The sequence below is a fragment of the Python bivittatus genome, unplaced genomic scaffold (assembly GCF_059951505.1).
Source record: "Python bivittatus isolate LINGU-HERP-01145 unplaced genomic scaffold, Pbiv_v1 ctg000180_np1212, whole genome shotgun sequence".
NCBI classification, from domain to species: domain Eukaryota; kingdom Metazoa; phylum Chordata; class Lepidosauria; order Squamata; family Pythonidae; genus Python; species Python bivittatus.
Genome location: NW_028277047.1, coordinates 4,799,402 through 4,822,357, shown reverse-complemented (window position 1 = coordinate 4,822,357; position 22,956 = coordinate 4,799,402). Strand labels below are relative to the sequence as shown.

The window sequence follows — 22,956 nt, the reverse complement described above, 5'->3', positions numbered from 1 at the left end:
AACAGAGCCCCGTGGCTTGAGGACTGCCTAAAGGTGCTTCTGGGGATCTTTCTTTGAAAGAAATTCTTGCAGTTTGTCTGGGGGGAATCGCCTGGCATCGGGGTGCATGAGGCAGACTTGGGTCAGTCTTGTGCCACCGAGAACCTGGGGATCCTGAAGGCGGGAATATTATAAAAAATAAACATCAGCTTATCCTCTGCAGACCAGCTGTTACCAGAGCATTTGGTTTAGCTGTTAGCAGTAGGGGGAGCTAATTTCTAAGCAAACTCTTTCCCAACTAGTGTGATCCAGGAATCTGGATTTGAATCCAAGCCTGAGGTTGGATTGCCAGGTGGGCTTTGTCTGTCTGTCTGTTTCTCTGCTTTTTTTTTTTTGGCTTTGGAAAATAGCTTATCTAAAGTAGTGGCTATAAGAGTGATTGGTGAGGCTTATCAAATATACTTCGTGTGCTTTGAGAGGGGGAAAAAATCCAGCCTTAAATTCCAGCGCTGGGCTTTTTGTTTGAAGATGGTGGCATAGCCCTGTTAGGATTCCTTGAGTGCCATCACCTTCTTCAGGTCTGTTTTCTCTTAGCACACCATTTTTTACTTGAGAATCCAGGAATCATCTTAGAAAAGATCCAAGGGCTTATTTTGGGCAGCGGGGGACTGTTGCACAGTTCTTGGGAGCCAGTTAAAATAGGGTAGGGTTTTGGAGTGGGCTTTCTCAGCAAGGCCACCTGAGATTCTTTCAGGGGATGAAATCTGGAGCAATAGCCTTGCCCTGTTCATTCTGAGCCTCCCAGGTATGACTGCAGGAATGAAAGTATCCTGAGATCTGGTTTAGAAAAAAACATTCTGCCTCCTCCTTCCCTGGAAATATTCAGATGCTCAGGGGAGAACCTCTTAAATTTAGGTTTGTGTATTAGCATCAAGAGGACCACAGTACTGAGCCAGCACATAAGGGGTCCCCCCCCCCTTTTTCTTTCTCTTCATTTCTTCTCCTTCCACCTTTCCAGATGAGGAACTGTTTCATGGGAGATTTCAACAGACTTGCCAAAAAAAAAAAAAAGAAAGGCCACAGTGTACGCAGAGGACCAGTGTGGTGAAATACTCTTTCCTGCTTCGTTGGTATAGGACTCTATGGGGCTTTCCCTGGCGTGGACCTTGCAACATTCAATCCACTGTGGATTTAGAATATCTTCTTGGGACAAGCACTTCTCATCCGTGTGTCCTGTGGAGTGCTCTGTGCATTTGGACAATCAAGATCTTTCATTAACAAACAGAGTTCTGCATGAGTTCCTTCAGTTCTCTCTTTGCCATTGCAAAACAAGCCCAAACTGTAATTAACCACAGTTTCCCATTTATGTCCAAAGGAAAAAGCTGTACAGTGGCTTCGAAACAAACCTGGATCAAAAATCCCACAGCTTTTAAATCATTCTTTGGGTGTTTGTTTAATCAATTTATATGGCTGCCCATCTCACAGTGTGACTCTGGGCAGCTAACAACACATAAAAACGATGAAAAACAGTATGAACAAAGAGTAAAAATCTGCAATGGTTGCCAAGGGTAAACCCAAATAGAACAATCTACAAAAAACTCTCAACGGACCATCTAACCTCCTGACCCCAGTTAACTATGGTTTCCTGCTTCAGATGTGCTGGGGAACTGTGGTTTGCTCACTCATAGGGAGGAGTAAATGGTGCTGTGGATGTCTGAAGTAAATGTGTATCTCTGTTTATTACATCAAAATCTTGATCTTTCAAAGTAGCATGGTGCCCCCTTAATAAAGGTATTTTATTGAAGTCATTTTTATCCTGTCCCTTTTCAAGTCACTCCAAGTAGATGGATGCTCCTCTCTCCATTAATTAATTAATTGCAAACAGTCTAAACTTCCCCGGCATGCCAGCCTTCAAATTTGTTGGCGTTGCAACTTCCAGATTCCCCAGCCAGCATGTGAGCAATTCCGACATATGCTTGCTGGACATTCTGGGATTTGCAGGTTCTGGTCCCACCACAGCCACAGGAGCTCCCTGGGAGACTTTGGGCTAGTCCTCCTTCCCCAGGCCAGCCTACCTCACCAGGCTGTTGTCATCATTGTGGGGGGAAAAAATAGGAGGGAGCCCTGTATATGCCACCTTGAGCTCCTGAAGGAAAGGCTGGAGATAAATCTAACCAATCAACAAACATAGCCTCACACCAGAGAAGATTATTTGTGAGCTACTGAAATGGTAAAAGGAAAGAAACTCCCATGTTTGTTTTCTTCTTGCTCCTCGATTCCCTTGCAAGGATCATGAGTTTGCTTTTAACGTTAATGGTTGGTGATGGATCAACCCCAGATTCCTTAGCTGGTTGGTAGCCTTTCTTGGATTGACAGGTGGGTTTAGGAGAGGGTGTCTTCATTTCGGCGCCACCCCCACCCCCTTTACAAGATCGGCTGGAAGGAAAGCAGAATTTCCTCCTCTGTAACCTCCTCTGGTCAGAGTTAAATAGCCTTATCTCCTTTGGTTAATTCTTCAACGGGTGTTTATTCAGATCAGAACAAACATTCTGCTGAGAGAGAAACAAACATAACTGGAGTGGCTGTTCGGAGTAACCGGACGAACAAGTTGTGGCAGGAGACCAGAAGATTTGCTCTAAGGGGGTGGGGGTGGAACTTTCTCCAGGGCTGTACAGCTCAGGATGAAGGGTTGGGAGGTGGGGGGGGGGGAACAGGACACTTTTAAAGGCGGCCATTGAGAAGTCCATAACCCATTCACACCATGACCCATTCACACCCCGAGGCGCTGCTGCTGCTGCTGCTGCTGCTGCTGCTGCTGCTGCTGCTGCTGCTGCTGCTAATATTATAATAAGTGCTTAGCAAATGCTGGTAATTTAGAATCAATTTGAGCTTCAGCCCAAACCTATTGTCCAAATACCACCCCAATATAAACAAGGTTCTGAGCAGGGCTGTTTTTTGCAAACGGAATGTGAGGTCAAATAATTCTAATCTTTTTCAGCAGTCTTGACCATTCTATTGTTAAAGCTCCTTATGCTCCAATAATTCCAGGGTCCATTTTGGCCAGTTCATTCTATAATCTCTGTATTTCAGCTGTTAAATTCCAATATTTTACAGGTTTTCCCAGTTCCTTTTGAGCTACTGGGCTGTCATCTGCTATTGCCACATCTATAAGTAAAACCTATATTTATTTATTTTATGTATTTATTAAATTTGCATGCCGCCCATCTCCCCCAGTAGGTGACTATACAAGTCAAAAAGTCAACATTATTACTCTCTTTTTCACTTTCCGGGTTCTCTCCTTCAGAGTACCTTTGGTATTTAGAGGCGTGCTGACAGGCAACAGAGAGGCAGGTATATATGTGTTCCTGAAAGTAGGGAAAGAGATTTTCAGATCACCATCGGGCCCCATGGCCAGTTACCATCCCTCAACCAAACCCTAGTTCCAGAGATAGTTAGAGGAATGAAATGGGGTGAGGAGGAGATCCAGATGTTCAAAGGCTTTCACAAGAAAAAAAAATGAAGGAATGCTTACAATTTTTGTGCTTGTGCTGATATTTATTTATGTACAGTATGAGGTCTACAGCCCCTCTCTCTCTCATGATAGAACGTGAAATACGCTACTGAGATTCATGTGTTCACTGTTCTGGAACAGTGTGTGATACATACATGAGAAGATAACTGTGTGGAGAGGAACGGAGAAAGGATTTAACCATTTTTTAAAATGGGAACAGTCCTTGGAATGGGGAGTCCAGCTTGAATAGCTTTCCAAATAGGGATACAACATCAGAATCTACTTAATCACTGTGCTTGAATTCTCTAACTGGCTAAATTTGGGCTCTAATACTCTTCTATGCTTTCTTCCCCTGTGCATGAAAAGCTGTGCAATGGTGGGTAAATGAGTGTGTAGGCAGGAAAGAAAAAGAGCGTTCACACATTACACCAAGCCAAAAGGTGCTTTGTTTCTGGGCAGCAAAACAGCAATCCACTGTTGTTTATAAGCCACAGTTTATAGCTTACCTTGTTGTGTGGACTCAGCCAGCTTTTACTTAAGAAACCAAACATGGATGAGAAAACTATAGCATAACGATACAGAAACCCAGTAAATGCAGGCACTCTGAGCAGTGAGAATAACATAACATCAGCTTCTTTTGGGAGCAGATATACATGAACGCAGATTATTGACTTAGAACAATAAGTGCAGCTGTGTATTGGGGGCATGAATGATGTTCAGCTGTCTACATCTATATCTTGGTGGTGGAGCCAGAAGCAAGACAGGTCACTGCCACGAGGTTAAATCTTCCCAGATGCAGAAGTGCAGTCAGCTCGATGCTCTGGCCCCCAAAGATGATGCAGCGGGAATAATGCCAGTGATATGGATTGGTTTGTCCCCCTTTGTTTCTGTGCCCTGTGGCGCTCCAGAGTGTGAACCACAGATCAAAGAAGAGGCACGTACTTGGCACAATCCACATTCATTTTCTGGTATCTCTGGGTAGAAAAGGGAACGGCATCTTGCAGTACTTAGGATGGTGGGCATCAGAACAGTTTGGCTTTTTAATAGCTGGAGTCACTCAGAGCAGAGAGTAGGAGCAACATTACCCCAGGTGCATCCTCTTTCTTCATGTAAATGAACGCATGCCGCATATGAAGAAAAACTTAACCACACACTTGAACTACTTACAAGAAGGGGAAAGTCTTTTCTTTGCATCTCTGGTTTAGTCCTTCTTCTAAAGGACCTCGCCAAGGATGGCGCTGCCGTGACAGGCGTTCTCCTGATTTTTCTTTGTAAATATTTCTAGGCTGCCTCAAAGGATAGAAACCTTTCCAAGATGACACGCCTATATAATAGGAGTGAGATATTAATCAATCCAGCAGGCTACACAAACTAAAATACCCCTTTAATATGCCAAAATGAATCCTGGTTCCAATTGGAACCCTAGGCAGAGCAATCAGACTTATTCAGGGCAGGCCTAGGTAAGTCATGAGCTCTTTTTGCAAAACGTGGCAGTGATTGGGATCCTGACCAATGACAATATGGGTTCTCTAGATGTGGGGCCACTTGGGGAAAGACCCTCTCATTTATTTTGAGCAATGACCCAGAAGAGCAAAGAGACAACAGCTTAAGACAGTCTTAAAGGGCAGGCAAGTTCAAGATGGTCCGGGCATAGTTTTAGACCCTCCTCCATGCTTGAAAATATGCTTTAACTGAAGATGTTGAAGTCGTTAAAGCCTTTGCCCTCTCTTAATGTTACATGAGCCCCCTGTTTTGAAGCTGCATGGAGGGGAAACCTTGTTTTAGATTTCTTTCGGTGCCTTAACACCGAAAGGTCCCCCAAATTGCAGATCAAAAGGTAAAAGTAGTGCTGCGTGCTGGCTAAAGTAAAATTCACGGAATGGTCAACCCGCTGTGTGGGATAATCGTGTATTAGAGTTATGCCTTTCCACGTCCACCTCCAGGTGTTGTCAAGTATATCAGTTTTTAATTGCAGAACAAGGCTAATAACTCTTGGGACATTCATTGTTGACCGGTGGGAAATTTGGTCCTGAGGAAACCAAAGCCGCTCTACATCAGTTTCACCAAATTGAATTCACTTTGATACAGACCTGGAGCTTGCGAGCATCCTCAAGTTACTCAGGGAAGGGGAAATCATTTATGCCTATCCCCATTTGCAGCAAAGCAGGCCTCGTCTGACTGCAGCCATCTGGCGCACGGTTTGCAAATCAGTGCCAGACCGCTTGCATGTACATGAGAGGGAGAGATTTATGGAGAGCTTGTTTGCTTTTGAAAGCCCAACCTTTGTGGGGGTGTATCACAGAAAAAGCTATGATGAAGAATCATGGCAACCGGTGCTAATATTCATTATTGCAGAATAACCAGGAAACAAAGAGATCTTCAAACTCAGGCACATGCATGTATTTTTCTGTGATTCCGAAGATGTATAAGTAGTACAACTGCTCTGTGCTGAACTCTTGGTATAACCCTCTAGCTCCTGTGCCCAACTGAAGTTTTCGCAGATTTGTTCCAATTTACATCTTCTTCCCCTCTTCTTTTGCCTCCCTGTACCACATTGCAGATTATAAAACCCTTGAGGTAAGATTCTTGTATTCTGGAAAGGGCAAAGTACAATGGTCCGTGTTTGTTCAATAAAATACTAATAATATGGAGTTTGACCATGAGATCTCCTTTTTTAAAAATGATTTTGCAAAATGGAGCATATATCGTATGGATCAAAGTACATTGGCACTAGTAGGGCTTTGTGTCTTCCACCTTGCAAACAATTGTGCTTTGTCCTCTTATTATGGTAAACATACCTTTGGAAAGTCACATGGTTTGTTGTATTGCAGACAAAGATGGATTGGTTATGTGCTATCGAGTCAGTGTCACTTAGTGATCACACAGATGGATTTTCTGCCCCAGCCTGGTTCTTCAGGCCTTTCAACGCTGCACCCATCACCACTGTAATTAAGTCCATCCACCTTGCTGCTGGTTGTCCTCTCTTTTCTTCTACCTTTCCCAGCACCAGAGCCTTCTCCAGAGAGCTGGGTCTTCATATAATGTGTCCTAAATATGATAAATTGAGCCTGGTTGTTTGTGCCTCAGGTGAGAACTCTGGGTTGGATTATTCAATGATCCATTTGTTTGATGTATTGTCGAAGGCTTTCACGGCTGGAATACGATGGCTGGTGTGGGTCTTCCGGGCTGTGTGGCCGTGTTCTGGAAGTTTTGTTTCCTAACGTTTCACTAGCCGGTCACAGATACTGGCGAAACATTAGGAAACAACTTCCAGAACACGGCCACCCAGCCCGGAAGACCCACACCAGCCATCCATTTGTTTGTTTTCTTGGCTATCCGCAGCATTGTTAGGAGTCTTCTCCAACACCAAAGTTCAGTAGTGTCAGTACTCTATCTTCTACTCTTTAAAGTCCAACTTTCACTTCTACAAACCGTCGCAGAGAAAACTTGCACGATTCTGACCTTTGTAGACATAAGCACAACACCCCAGCATTTGAATATCTTTTCCAAGACCTTCATGGCTACTGAACCAAGTGCTGCAGCTATTTCTTGACTTATTTCCTTGGCTGTTAATAGCTGATCCTAAAAGGCAGAAGTATCCATCAGAAGTATCCACCTCTTCAGCATCTTCATTGTCAATCTGAAGGTTAGTGGCTATACCTTGGCCGTTAGCACAGGCAAAGAAGTGATTTGAAATAAGGTGGCGTCTTAGACTTAGACTTCTCCAGAGATTGTTTGCTAAGGCTTTTAGTGGGTTTTTTCTTGCTTTTTGTTTTTATGTTGTGGGTACAATTGCAATCTTGATTTTACCTTTTATTGATCCCTGTTAAATGTGAAACACCTTAATTATTCATTGTCTCTGTTTCTGATTGATTTTTGTCTTATGTAAGGGGCTTGAGATAGTAATTTAAAATGGAAAAAAATCTAAATATTTCTGCCTGGAAATAGTCGGTAATGCTTTCCATCATCAATCCCTCTGGTCAGTGTAAGAATTTTGGAACTTTAAATTGGTGCCTGACTTTGTTGATTTTCTTTTTATGCAAGGTCTCTCTGGATTGTAAGTCAGAGATCAGGGACTGTCCTTTTTTATTATTAATCAGCACATTGCTCTGGGAATGTTTCTGATTGAAAAGCAAGGTATAAATATTTTAAATAAAGAAAAAAGTACACGTGTTTGAAGTCACCGAGAGGGAGGACTTGCCGTGGTCATTTTGGAACTGGAGTTTGGAGAACATGGAACAATGATCCCCGTCTTTGAGCTGTATAATATTGGAAAAATCTCCATAGAACCGGGCCCCTTCATACCCTATGTATATTTTTGAATTTTGTTGAAATAGAAAGGGTAAGAGGAGGTCACTTTCCACCTGGCCCAGAACCATGGTAAGAATGCTATTTTCCTCCACAGAACTTCTTCAGAAAAGTCTGTGAAAATACGGTTCTAAAAACGGAGCTTTTCAACAAAACAACATGTGAGGCTCTAAAGAACTAAGAAATCTCTTGGATGCCACCATGAGAACTCAAAGCATGGAATGCTAATTTTATCAGCCAGTTTGCCAGTCTACAGGCGAAGGGAGCTGCAATGGACCTTTTCAGTGTAAGAGAGTGGCTGCTGCTGTTCTCTGTGGCGATGGCCCTTGCCACTCCTTGAGCAGCCTGCAAGCGAGCTAGAGGGGTGCGCAGCCTGAATGTTGTTGTGGTTGCTGAACAACCCAGATGGGATCAGGGAGAGAGAGAAAGACAACAGCAAAAGAAGGGAAATTTGAACACAGGGCACTGTGATTCTAGTGCAAGCAGTTCTAATGCCTCTCTGTAAAATGCTCAGTTTGGGGAGCAAGGCAGTGGTTATTTCTTTGCTAGCTACATATCTGGTGCTTTGCAGGGAATTGAAAGTAAAGCATCAGAGCCTACTCCTGAGGAATTGACACTCTGCATGTCAACAACAGAGGAAGAGGGAGGAGGCAGGCCCCCAAGTCGCGTGAGCAAGCTGCACGGCATTTTGTGAAAAGCCCACCGCTGAACGGGCAAAGCTCATACCCTACATACAGGAGACTCAAGGTTCAACCTCTGGCATGTTGGGTAGTGAAGATGCCAAGAAGGGCTGTCAGTTTTAGAGGCAACTTTGAGCCAGGTAGATCTGCGGTCTGACAATATATGGTATTTTCGATGTTCCCACGAGTACATGACCGTGGCTTTGGGTTTTCTTTATTTAACTTGCCTGCTTTTTATAATTCTATCCACTACAGAGCACCCAAAACTCCAGGCAGTTTATATTAAGAATAAAAACAACATATATGTGAATTAGACATCAAAAAGAGCACAATTCCTATTTAAATCCTAGTCAGAGATACTTAAATAAAAGATTTGTGAGGAACATGGCTAGGGTGCCTCGATTTTGGAATGGCTCATTTCTGCTTGGAGCTAAACTTTTCCCTCCCCATCCTCCAGGATTGCTGAGCAAAGCGTTTTCTTAGTATAGACTTCAGGAAAGGCCCTCCACCTCCTCTAAGTCATTACCTTGGGGCAGTGCATCTTCCTTGCTACTAGTTTTCATGAGCAGGAAGACAGTCGCCAGGGCCAGGCTGACTCAGCCTGTGCTCTGCTCTCCTTCTCGTTCCCAAAGAGCTCAGAACTTTGCCCAATCTGGTCGTGTTCAAGTGAGTTGGCCAAGTTTCTAGGGAACAATTAAGCATCAATGTCCATTGCATCTGAAAGGCAACACCTTGGAAAAACTCATCTTAGTAGGGTTGAAAATCACCTTGGAAGTTAAAGAACTTCATCTCTTCCCTGTTTACCGATGTCTTCAGCATTTCATACCGATTTTGTTTAGCAAACTGTTTTTCTGCACCTGTAAGGACTAGATTTTAAAGGTGGCACAAAGGAACCTGCTTTGAAGTTTCTTTAAATTTCTGGCTCGTTCTGAAACTGAGAACCATAGTTTCCTGCTTTCCCCTCAACAGGCATTTGGTTAAGCAAGTACTTCCTAGGATGGGGGTTTGCAAGAAAAAGGCTGCTTCTGATGTGCCGCATGAATGAATCAGGGAAATGTAGGGTACCTGTGCAGTGGCTGCTGAGACCATCATCCAAAAAGCTTTCTCCTTGCAGTAGAAAGTCAGTTTCTAAAGTGGGACCGAGCATATGCTTGGAATCTGAATTAATTCTGCGCCTGCAAAATAAGGACCTGTTAAACAGCTTGCAGCAGGCTCCCTGTCATATTAAAAGTTTGGCAGCTGGAAATAGCTCCCCTGCTGAGTACCCTCGTGCATCAGTGCTTAGTAACAAGGTACCTTCCTAAGATAAGAAGTCCGAATCTCCCCAAGTCCCTGGCTGAGCAAACCTCAGCTCCCGCATCCCTGCTCTAAAGTCCTGTGCTGTAGACTTGGAACTGTGTTTAGCTACCCAAAGGCAATTTCTGCTCACCACTGATGCTTGGTCAAGTTCAGTGAGATGCTCTAAAGCAAAAGATGTTTCAGAATGCTGGATATTTATTATACAGTATATCAGGGTCCCCAGGAAGTTCTTAACCATGGAAAGAGATGACCTACAGCAAGTTAGTTCATCTGCTAGATTTTTGAGAGAGCGCAGGGACATTGCGGAATACGATACTAGCTGTAGGACAGGAAGCTTTGGCTGAAAGATTGGGCTTCATGGGAGGTGGTATGCGTGTCTTTTTATGTATCTTGTCCTTCTGGGGGAGATGTGGTTGCAGAGGTATAAGCAATGCTTAATAAAGTCTCTGAAGCCAGAGGGATGGATAAAAAAGTCAGGAATATAGTAGTACCTGTTTCAACTAACGTTTTATTAAGAGGTATGAGCTTTCATGAGCTGCAGCTCACCTCGTCAGTGGGGTGTAAGCAGCCCCCTCCACCCCGCCAAACTACCAGGAATCAAATAAGCTAGAAAAAAGGAAAAAACACAGAAAGATGAATTAGGCTGGATTGAAAATTCATGCAAAAAAACTCTCAGCAGGTTTATTCCATTTATGCATTTATATGATGGCTCAGTTTCAGAGGTTCCTAGAAGAGATGGCATTGGTTGCCCTGATGGATGATCTTCACCCAGACCTTGATAGGGGCAATGGGCCCCTCTGTTAGAACGCTCAGCGGCATTTGATACCTCCGGTTATGGGATTTTACTGGCTCACCTATGAGGTTTGGGAGTCCGTGGCCCTGTGCTTCAGTGGTTCCACTCCTAACTAACTGGGTGGTTCTGGTTCTCAGTCCTGGCAGGAGGCGGCGAAGGGGATGTGGACCAAGTGGCAGAAGTTCTTTGTTGCAGCCCCTGAACTCCATCTCTGGAGTTCACCTGGCATTTCATAAAACCCTTAAAACAACATTATTCAACTACTTTTCACCAGAACTGAACATTCCTGATGGTCATTTATTAACTCTGTGTCTTTTTTTGGAGGGGGGGGTCTTATTCTGTATTTTTACTCTGTTGCCCATTGCCCAGTGTCTGCAGGTTGGATAGGTTATCAGAACTGTGAAATAATTACGTCACCTTTCCTGAAGAGCTCAAAGTGGCCTGAGTGGTTCTTTCTGCCCATTTTATCCTCATGCAGTCCTGCAAAGTCAACGAGCCGAGACAGTGGCTAGCCACCTGCCACCTGCCAAGACGTGGGACTTGAGTAGGGGTTTTTGAAGCTGGGCCATCCTGGTTTTCTTGGACTCTGGCCTCACAGCACGCCTTGTCCGGGTGCAAAATTCTGACTCTCTCTCCTGGCGCATGCCTGCCCAGGCTTCGAAGTGGCTTATTCAACTCCATCTCTTCCAAAGCACTGGGAGGTGTCCTCTCCCTTCCCTCCTTTTGACTTGGCACTCCTTTATCTCAGAAAAACAAACCGAATTTCAAATTCAGCAGGTTGTGCTGGGCTTAGCAGAGCGACTGGCTTGACAGAGCTCCAGATCACCTGATGGCAGGTCAAAGGGGTAACGTCATTATTCCTCCCCCCACTTCATAAAGGCCTGCCTGCTGTTTGCATGGGTGGGGCAGGCTTCTTCCTGTGGGGGAGAAGCTAACACCATTGAAGTTCCATCTTTCTCCTCCCACCAGCGAAAAGCAGGTTTCTCCTCCATTTCCCTTTCTCCTCTGGGGTGGAGGAGCCCTTTTGCCAGTCAGGTTTCTCCTTCCTGAACATTTCCCCCGGGATTCTAGGACAGATCACCATCTAGCTTAGACAGGGAGGATTGTTTTAACGTTCACCTATAAATCTGTACGGCTCATTTGTCTTCTCCCCCCTCCCCTGAACTAACTGGAAAACTCCGGGGACTTGCCAAACAGCCCAGGTGTTCTCTGACTTGGAAAGTTGCGAAAGGTTGAGCCAAGCTCAGGTATCGGAGGCGGAGACTGAGCACCGGTTGGATGAGGAAGCCCAGCACTTCCTCCAAGCTGCGGTTGTACTTTGCTCCTTCAGAAAGGTTTCGCTCCAGGCCAGCGGAGGAAGCCGTAATGCACAGGGAAAGGCCGTTCCCACGGGGCACCCCTTCCTTTTGACTCGTTCGAGGCCGTTTGGTGATTTCGGCGGCATTCCTTCACCGGGCGGACATACCTAGGGCAAAAGGAGTCTGGTGTCTGTCTGTCTTTCCCTCTTCCGCTCCCCGGGTCTCCCCAAAGGCCTCAATGGATCAGTGAGACAGTTCCCCCTGGCTGGCAACGGGCGGGCGCTCCGGAGGGGAAGAGACTCTGGCAGGCCGAGGGGCTGCCGTACGAAGGGCAGAGGAGACGGCATTTAATGAGTGGAGGAAGCAGATACCGAGTGACGATGGGAGTAGTAAGTCTCAATTATTTCCAAAACCTAAGGGCTTCTGGGGTGTTCAGTTGGGTCGGTACCAGTTCTGGAGTTTGGGGTAGGGCTCCAAGTGGAATGTGGCTTCGGTTGCTTTCTTACAGGCCTTGGGCTGGTTTTGTTAGCTCACACGCTCTCATCCCATCTCCAAATCTTCCTTTGTTTGGATGATTTAAAAAATCCACCAGTCTTAAAAAATGTTTAAAGTTATTAGAGCTATAATATTGAATGGTTTGGTGAGTATTTGAGGTGGGAAACCTTTTTTTCCTGGTATTTCTTCTCTTCTTCCACGGTAGGGGAATGGAGTGAGGGAGAAGAGTCTTGTTCATCTGAGGAACTTTATATGAAGTCTCCTCCTGGGGCTTGGGATTGTCCCTGTTGGAAAGGGACTATGGCCATATTGTTCCATTCCTTAAAGGCCTCTAATGAAAATTGCCTTTAGGTAGCTTAGCACAGGACTTCAGCTATGCAAGCTTTTTTAAAAATATATTTTCTCATTGATTAATTTGTTTTTTAACTAATCACTTGACCTTTTTCTATCACCAAATCCCAAATTAGAATTTTTTTTTTAAGAATTACCCTTCCGTACAGGAAGTATGAAGCAGAAATTAATCACTTTTAGGGGAGAAGGAAAAGCTGTTGATTCTGATGACCTAATTTTTGTTTACTCTGAGAAAGGGGTGCTAAATTGATGGTAAGAAGGGAACGTAAAAGCCCTGTTGATAATTTCAAGAAGGGTGTCATGAAAATTGGGGAGGGGTATGCTTTAAAAAGCAACCAATCGCTAGCTTGTTCAAGAACAAATCCTTGGCATGTCATAAAACAGCTTCCCCAGGTTGGGGGCCAGGAGCTGTGTCCCCATATTGCTCAACCCAAGGCCATGGTGGCACTGTGGGAGAACATCCCCTACAGATCTGGAGGGAGATTCGGCCGTAGAGTTGTGTAGTGCCTCTAATAAAACAGTCAGAAAGGTTGAGGCTCCTGGGAACATTTGTCAGGGCTAAGCCGGCCTCGCCCTGCTCTTGCAGGTGTAAGTTGAGCTTACAGCTTTCAAAGCCGTGAAATAGAAGATCCGTGGGCTTCGTGGGATGCATTTCCTGCTTGAAGACCAACCTTGCCCTTGCTTGTTTTCTTTGGTGGAGGTTGCGGGGGGGGGGGGGATCACCAACGTTTACCAATGGAGCCCAGATTCCATTCTTTAGCAGCAATGCTTTTTGAGTTTATATGAATCAACTTAGAAAGGGCAGCCTTTGACATCATCCAGAGGAGTGGCTGCCCTGGAAGCCAAACACTTTTGTACAAATTAAATCCCTTCTGCTCCCATCAGGGTGTTTGCCACAACGGAATAACAGGATGGCTTTGAAAGATGGGGAAGAGCAAAGATGCAGTCCCCATCCACTATAGCAGGGTTTCTCAATCTTGACAACTTTTAAGATGTATGGACTACAATTCCCAGAATTCCTTGGCCAGCCATGCTGGCCGGGGAATTCTGGGAGTTGAAGTCCACACAAAAGGCTGTGGCTCCTCCAGAGTTCTTGAAATACAATGCCCAGCATCCCAGCCTTTTCCAAAGTGTGTGAAACACTAAATGAAATTAGAGGGGAATTTATAGTGTAATCATCAGCATGCTGATCTCAGTCCTCTAATAAGCCAGTTTCCAGACACATGCTTCAGATACTGGCCAGAGAGATCAGTCAGTGGTCCAGGTTTACCTGCTGTCCTGAGAGGTCCTCCTCCATTCTTAGTTTAACCATATCCATTTGCTGGAGAAGCCCACTGGAAACAATTGCATTAACACTAATCACACCATGCGCTAACATAATTTCCGCCAGTGCTTTTGCATCCAGCTGAACAGCATGTACCAGCCACTTGCTTTGCAATAAAAAAGCTTGCATTTCCAGCCATTTTGGCTTTACATTTTCTGCAGATGCAACTCTTATGTACTTAACTTACTTAAGGTTTCAGAGACATGTTGCTCTGCATTTTTAAAATGGCCTTTTAACTCTATTCTTTATTTATATGGCCATTGCTCTTCATATATTCGTACATTAGCTGCCTTGCGATTATCTTCTCTTTCCTTATTTTAAACTTTTTTTTTCTTTAAACTTCTAAACCACTTGGAGAGCTTGCTTTAGGATAATGTGCACAGTAGATGTTAACAAAATGTTGAGGGCTGACCAGCCTCTGCAGTAAGAATGGATCCCGTGCTACGTATCACATAAACTTATTATTTATTACCTGACTCCAATCAACTCTGAGAGCGTAAAATCATAAAAAGTCAGGACAGTAAGAAAGAGAAAATGATGATACGCATCCGGAAAAGCTGTATGAAACAACAGAAGATAATATATCTGTAGCTCAAGGTGGAATTGTGGAGTCCTTGGGGTTCTCTGAGCTTGGTTGTTTTCTTGCAAACATTTGTATTGCTTGTATTGTAATGTTGTTCATATGAAACAGCATAAAAGGCCTTATAAGGGCTCACTTGCCACCCTGCTGCAAGGCTGGGCAGAATAGCCTTTGGGGACACCATCAGGGTGGGAGCCCTACAGATCTCTGGGGAGATGCTGTTCCAGAGGGCCACAGAGAAGGCACTGTTGGGGGTGGACAATCCAGCGTTGGCTTCCAAAGGCTTCTGTTTCCCTAGCTGAGTTTCCAGAAAAGGCAGGAGAGAAAGAAAAACTGCTGCACGAACATGAGAAAACAAGCAGTGATGCAGCTAGTTCTGCTCCCGCCTTGCAGCCCATTCTTGATGGCTAAAGGCTTCCACAGATAATGGGTTTCATGTTTTATTCATCGATCAAGCATTTGTATTGGGGCAGAAACATTTTCTAATGTATTATCTTGGTAGAAGTAGCTCTTAGGGGAAAGGTAGTGCTGTGTCTGGGACCAAGGCTTGTGCTAGGCTTTTGTAGTTATTCAGGAAGTGTTTTTTAAGTACAGGAACCCCAGTTATATCTCTGCCCCTGCCTCTGGGGTTTTTTTAAGTTGGTGAGCAGCAGCCCAAGCCTTACTTCTTGACCAGGAGAACCTCCATGTTCAGAGACAGAATACCTGTGGGCATCCATTGATGGAGGGTGTTGGTAAAGGAAGGCTGTTGCCCTCATGCTATCCTGCTGGCCACCCAGACATATCAGGATGTTGGGAAAAAAAGGAATTCCATGGGCTCTTTGACTTGGTTAGGAAGTTTTATAATGGTTGTTGTCAGATGGTTAAAGGGCTGCCATGGTAAGACCTGAACAAATGGTTTCCATATTGCAAAAAGGGGATTTCAACTAAACATGGGGTAAGGGGATCCTTCATGGTGGGATAAACTGATACGGAACTGGTTATCGAAGAAGGTGGTGAGCTGTTTTTCAATAGAGGCTTTCCGAGAGAGCTTGGGGGCCATGGCACATTGAACGGATTTCCTCCATTGACAAAAAGTTGACTAAAGGTCTGTTGAGATCTTTTCTAACTGTGTGGTTCTGTGATGCAAAATGGCTGCTGCAAAGGGCCAAGGCGATGCAAATGTTTAAATGTTTGTTGAAGCAGCCTCAATTGTTTTTCGGCCTCCAGGAGTCTCTTATGGGGCTGTTAGGGAAATCAGCCTCCTTTGAGGTCCCACTGGATCCCCCACCAGATTATTCTCAGGTAGTGACAGGCCACATCTGAAAATCTACAGCTGCGGTCCAAATAATGGCTTCCTCTGGGGGAATAGTGTTCCTTTTCTGCCTTCCATGCCCAGTTTGGATACACGTGATAAATGAGCAATTGATTTTGCTCCTGTGGTGGGCCTTTCAGAACGGTAGCTCGGCTGTGGCGGTTCGTCCAGGTGACGCATAGCTTGCAGTATCCTTCAAGAGCAAATGGAATATGGGGCTCAGACACAGAGCAGAAAGCTTTCTGCTCCTGGGCCCCTAGCCCCAAGCTTGTCTGCATTCTTCATCCCTGCACAAAGCTCCAAAAAATACCCTAACAGTTCCTAGTTTAACAAGAGTTGAAGAATCTGTCCACAACGTGCAGCTTGTCCTCAGGCACTGTTATGGCCAGGACAGGTCAGGCAACTATAGCTGTTTAAAAAAGCCTTGCTCTCCTGAAATCCATTTAAAGGGAGGTGCACCTCAGATATTGTCAAATCTGCTGTGCGTCTTTATCCTCCCCTTTACCAGTTGCATATGGTATACGCTCCCATCCCATCAAATCATCATCATTAGACCTGCTCAGTGGGGTGTTAACCAAGCATTATCTCCTCTGGAAAAGTGCAGACCAACACTCTCACCCAGGGTAAAGTGTGTGATCGAAGTCATAAAATATTATTTATTCCCATCTTCTAATTACCAGGGCTGCGCGCACTTCAGATACAATTCACATTAACTTTAATCAATCAGCTCCTTAAGCCCAAGAAAAGCTAGGCTCCTTCAGCGGACGGCCGTGTTGCGCTGCGGTCATGGGGGTCCAAAGCGCTTCTTCTGAATCGTTTCCAAGGGGTGCCTGGCACCACTAATTGCCTCGCGAAGAATCGCTTGGGAACATCTGAGCAGTTGTTCGAAGGAGAACGCCAGAGCCAGAGATGGACTTTGGGGTGGATAAGTTGTAAAGAAAAGTTGACAGCAAGGAAGATTATTTTGAGTGTAAGCATCCTCTGGGGGGGGCGGGTTGTTACTGTGCAAAGCACCGTCTTAATGGAAGCTCAGAGCTTCCCAGGTCTCAGCTGTGCTGTCTTAATGTGCTGAGACACACACCATGTTCTCAGCTTTAATTTCCCCCTGCATGAAATGGGCAACGTTATGGTAGGTGAGATATGGTAAGCAGGATAAGGCAGGCCCAGCTGGCATTTCCATACAGGATGTGGCATTGCCTGCAGTTTGAAATAACTGCAAAGTGAAGAAGCAGCCCTTGGATTCTTAACCCGCTCGGCTTTCTATTTTTCCCGTGTGTTTGTTTATCGGCAACATTTTACACTGCCCCAGTCAATCAACTTTGGGTAGTTAGCACCATAATGTAAATAGCCCATAAATGAAAACCTCCTCAAACCAGCAAAATGAAGCTAAAAATGTTTACCCAGTCACCGTCCACTCAACTCAAATGCCCGCTTCAACAGGAGAGTTTCCAAGCTTTCCAGAATGCCAAAAATAAGGGATTATTTTATTTTATTTTATTTTATTTTTTATTTTATTTATTAAATTTACATGGCCACCCATCTCACAAAAAATGACTCTGGGCAGCGTACAACAATCCAATAAAACAATAAGTATATAAACAATCATTACATTAAACCATTATATAGTAATGGGGGTTCCTTATATATTCCTTATATAGTTATCCTGGGGGTTCCTTCCTTTCTTTAGCCTCGAAGCCTGTATCTTGCCTGAGAGTGGGGCCAGATGAGAGCCTTCCAAAATTAAAATTAAAATCCACAGAGTACTGCTTGTTTGGGTCCAGGAAGATACAGCAGTTCTACTCCTTTCATTGATCTCAGAGCAATCTGGCAGTTCCTTGGCTGGATTTCAGAGTCAGGAAGTCCCCAGTGGATGGCGCTGATTCAGCTGTCTGGCTGGAGGCTGTAGTCCAGCAGGACACCAGGTTGGGGGGTACCACATAGACGGCTTTGTTGGTTGTGGCAAGGCGAGGGATTCTTCAGCGCAACAGCAGGCAGGGTGGTGCACGCCTCTTTGCAAATCCAAAGTCAGTGTCACAGGAACTGCCATGGGGGAGATGCACTGTACGGACAGGGTCCGTTCTTATGTGCATAGGCTTTTAGAGTAGTCACTTCTATGTCTCTATTGGACAGTGGCTATTTAAACATTGGTTCCTGGATATTAGATCACCTTGTCTTGCTCTGAAGGGAAGGAGGGAGGGAGCTGTTATGTAGACAGATTGGCGTTCATAGAAACCAATTCATATCATTTCTTTCTCTCCCCCCTTCCCCCTTCTGCCTTTTCAGCCGGCCTTGGGACACCCAGACTCCAAACCCAGCACAAAGTCCAACATGCTACGAGGCCGTATCCCTGCCACCTCCGCTGACGAGCAGCCCCATATTGGGAACTATCGCCTGCTGAAGACAATTGGCAAGGGCAATTTTGCCAAGGTCAAGTTGGCACGGCACGTTCTGACGGGGAAAGAGGTGAGGGTATCCCGGAAGACCGGAGAAGCGACAGACTTCGGAGAGAACTTGCGTGTGAAGTCTGTGCAAGTTAATCCATGTGCGTTTAGGCTTTAACCAATGAGACGGCCGCATGATTTCACCTGACGAGGGGAATCTGCTTTTGTGTGTCATGCAGATGCTAGCATACTTTTGTATGTGAGCCTTTGCTGGTTGGGTGGTTTACTTCTCATGGGACTTTCAACTTTGTAGAAATGGCAGAGGCAGAAGGGTTAGGCCAGCGCATGCCTGGAGGAAGCAGAGAGAAGTGGTTCTCAGAGCACTTCCATGGCCACGAGGCTTTAGTGACTTGGCTTTGCAAACAGTTGTGCCACATTCTGTAAAACGCCATAAGCGCCAAACGAAAAAGCTTTAGGATTCCAAACTGCAGGAGGGATCGGGGTTAGCACTTTTGGGTAGGTTCTTTTGATGGTTGAAAGAACTAAAGTTGTACTTCTTCAGTTCACAGAGTAAACTATAATGGCAGCTTTGCTAGAGGTCTTCAAACAGAGCCTGGATGGCCCCTGAGCAGAGGGTTGGACTTGATGGCCTCTAAGATCCCGTCTGATTTTCTAATTCCATGTGTTTTAGTGTTATTACTCCTGTATTCCAGCCTGGGAAGTGGGAGCCAATGAGGCTATAAAGGGATGACTACCCAAGGCCACCTGGTGAATTTAAACAGGAAATGGCTCACTCTCTTTGCTGACCCCTTACAGTGGCACTTAATGCAGTGATTTGCAGGGCCTCTGCTTTGATTTTGGAACCCTTGTGTAGGTGGATGTCTTTTTCTCGATTTATAGATAATGCTAGCAGTCTAAAATGTGAAAATCAAACTCAACCCTTGTTATATGAGTTGGTACAGGTAGTCCTCAATTTATGATCACAATTGGGACCAGAACATCCATTGCTAAGTGATGCGGTCATTAAGTGAGTTGCACCCGATTTTACGACTTTTTTGCTGTGGTCATTAAGCAAATCACATGGCCATTAAGCAAATCTGGCTTCCCCCATTGACTTTGCTTCTCAGAAGCCCTCTGGGAAGGTCGCAAATGGCAATCACGTGACCCCGGGGCGCTGCAACTGTTGTAAATACATGCCAGTTGCCAAGCACCCAAATTTTGATCACATGACCACGGGGATGCTGCGACAGTCATAAGGGCCAGTCATAAATTACTTTTTTCAGCACCATCATAACTTCAGCTGTTAAATGAATGGTCATAAGTTGAGGACTACCTGTAGTTCTTTATTATTATTTACTGTTGTTATTATTTTAATCTCACATTTTTTATGCTGCCTAGAGTTCTGACTGTGATTAAGATATCCTATAAGTTTGATTAAATACAGCAAATAATAATAATAATAATAATAATAATAATAATCTGTAACAAATGAAAGACGTGATTTTTTGTAGGCTTGACTTCCAAGGGCCCCTGGGTAAAGAAAGACACTGTTCCTCTGTGGCTGTGATCTTTGTGGGCACCATCATTAGCAGGTGAAGGGGTTCCCCTGTTTGCTCCCTTCCTCTTCTTGCCTGTAAGTCACGCAAGAAGTAAAGGAGGAAATGAATCTTTTGCAGCATGTCTGGCCCCCTAGGGCACCTCTGCAAAAATGGTTTTCTAAATCATTTGTTGCAACAGATCTTAGTTCCAGGATGTCCACGCTGGTCCCCAGTGGCAGGCCACCTTGCCCAAACATATGCCTGCACTCTTTGGCAGTAACTTGGGAGCCCTCCAGGTGTGGGACTCCAGATTCACCCCCAAAAAACTTCCTTTATGGCCCACTGAAATATCCCCTCCCCAACCTTCAAAAATGCCAAATCTTTTCTTTTAAATTGTGCCAAGAGTCTGCAATTCCTGGCTCTCTTCCTCACTTTCAGTTCTCTTTTTGAGCTACCCCACCCAGACTTTATTTCAGATGCTCTCTGCCTTCTCTTCCCACCAAGGAGGGAGGAATCAGCCGACCTCCTTAGCGCCAAGTCCGCTGACCTCTGTAAATTCCCGGGTTCTGGACCCTTGACTTGATTGCAATATCCTGAAAACTTTTAAGCAGGCCTAGGTAACATGTATTCTTGCAAAGATGGCAGCAACCTTTTCTGGCAGCACTGGCAGGTCTTGCGAACTTGGGGCCAAGTTTAATTTGGAAAAAAAAATAATTTAAATTTTAAAGCAGATTCAAGGAGTGGGTTTGTTAGCGAGCTGACCACCTAGAGCAGTGTATCTCAACCTTGGTAACTTTAAGACGTGTGGACTTCAACTCCCAGAGTTCAGAAACTCTGGGAGTTGAAGTCCATATGTCTTAAAGTTGCTAAGGTTGAGAAACACTGACCTAGAGGAATCCCAGTTTGTGCTTAGAAGGGATACATTCTCCGGTTTTCAGCCAGTTCTGCTGTTCAGACAGATCCAACTCAAAACCAAGGCTTGTGTAGAGGCTGACTGCTGGCTTCAGGGCTTGGTGCCATGTAAGAAATCGATTCCTGGCTTCCAAAACAGATTCCTACAGTGCCTGACCAAACTGTTACCAGTCAACGCTTCTCCCTGATCAGATCTGTTCACTCCTTACGTATATTTTAGTTGCTGTTTAGGGTTCCCCACAGCAGGTTTGTCAGAACCAGTCATAAAGCTCTGAAAATGCTTCCCAGAGAGTTATTCCTGGAGAATTTAAATGCAGGTGTGATGTGAGACAGGGTTTCTTAAAGGCCAGGTTTCTAGACCTCGGTATTTGAGGAGATAGCATTTTAAAGATGTGCACAGCACAGCCTGTAAAAAGGACTGCCGCTTCTGCAATTTGCATGGCTGTTAATTACCTGGGCTGCTCTTCCCCTTCCATCTTCCTACTTACAGTCTCAGCTTTCCGCACTTGTCTATGTCCTCCACGGGCACGGCAACTCTTTTGTCATAGAAACCCCATAATTTCCCCCCCAACTTAAAACCCCAGGTTTTAAGATAAACCATACCTTGTTTTTGGAATGGGTCTTCATGGGGGGCTTTCCCCCTCTCCTTCAGTGCCAGATTAGGGCTTCCATGGAACAGGAAGCAGATCCTTCCCAAGTGGGTGATCGGCCTCCTAACCTTACCGCAGGGCCATCTTGATGCAGTCATTCTCTGCCATTTGACAAGGAAAATCAGCAGCCATGTTCTGGTTGGCTGGAGGGCCCAGCTGGCTTTCCTCCACCTCTTATTTCTAGATCGCTGGTTTTGTCTTTCTCTCCTGAACAGGAAAACAGAGCAAACCCCACCCATAACAATTGCCCAAGATTTTGGAGAGCTTGGCCTGGCTTCCCCCTTTGACACCCCCTCTGTTTTCTCCCCACCTTGTCCCCATAAGTGGACATCCCGAGAGCGTCTCCCACCGGGAACTCCATCCATCAGCCCTGGTTTTGTTTGACTGGGCGGTTTCCTTCATCCCAGCACAGGGAGGGCACCGGTGAGCAATTTAGCTTTGTCAACGCAGAGATGACTTTACTGGCCACCTGGTGCAGAGGCATAAACGAAGCGTTGCAGGGGTACGGTAGCACGTGGGCAACCATAACTGCCTTCCCTGGGCCTGAGAGCAGGCTCCCTGAGGCTTTAACTAGACCGGGAACTCCTCCGATGGAGCCCAGAGGCTGCCAACCACTCCTGTAGCTGTTAATTGCCTATCTCTGCCACGGCTGTCCAGCGAACGGTAGCTCTGCAAGGCAGCCACTTAGCAGGCACTCCAAGCAGGAACATCCACTCACTCAAACCCTCTCTCTCCTGGGGTGTCTTATTAATGCAGCCCCCGGGGAGCCTGCAGCCGCACGCACCACAAGAGCTTCCTTAGTCAAGCGGCTTTAGCCCGGGGAAGCCGACACACACTTTGCAAGCGGTCTCCCTCTGTGGTTGAATCATCTCTCCAAAAGGGAGAGGAGAGCCAGGCACTTCTAGCTCGAAGCTTGCCTTGGCTACGGCAAGCTTGCAGGGTGGCCATAGAGAATGCACCCGTTGCCACAATTTTGTTGTTCAGTCATTTAGTTGTGTCCGACTCTTTGTGACCCCATGAACCATATCGCGCCAGGCCTTCCTGTCCTTCACTGCCTCCCGAATTTGCTCAATTTCATGTTCATTGCTTCGGTGATGCTATCTAGCCCTCTCATCCTCTGCCATCCCCTTCTCCTTTTCCCTTCCATCTTTCCTGGCATCAGGGTCTTTTCCAAAGAGTCCTCTCTTCGCATTAGGTGACCAAAGTATCTGAGCTTGAGCTTCATTATCAATCCTTCCAATGAGCAATCAGAGTTGATTTCCTTTAAGATTGACTGGTTTGACCTCCTAGCCGTCCAGGGGACTCTTAAGAGTCTTCTCCATCACCACAATTCAAAGGCATCAATTCTTCAGCGCTCAGCCTTCTTTATGGTCCAGCTCTCACAGCCATACATTACTACTGGAAAAGCCATAGCTTTGATTATGCAGATCTTTGTCGGCAAGGTGACGTCTCTGCTTTTTAATAGGCTGTCTAGGTTTGCCATAGCTTTCCTCCCAAGGAGCAAGCGTCTTTTAATTTCATGGCTGCCGTCTCCGTCTGCGGTGATCTTGGAGCCCAAATAAA

General features: G+C 45.4%; 1 protein-coding gene across 11 annotated transcripts in view; it reads left to right on the top strand.

Annotated features, from left to right (window-relative positions):
• The window catches only part of MARK2 (microtubule affinity regulating kinase 2), a 97,074-nt gene that overhangs the window by 41,433 nt on the left and 32,685 nt on the right, over window positions 1–22,956 (top strand). For 10 of the 11 annotated variants that reach the window (XM_088137387.1, XM_088137385.1, XM_088137386.1 and 7 more), the window contains one exon: window positions 18,196–18,375. In XM_088137387.1, the coding sequence (XP_087993513.1) occupies window positions 18,196–18,375 (180 nt within the window). Of the gene's footprint in view, window positions 1–11,893; window positions 12,258–18,195; window positions 18,376–22,956 lie in introns of those variants that run through there. The other variant, XM_088137377.1, reaches the window with a different exon arrangement.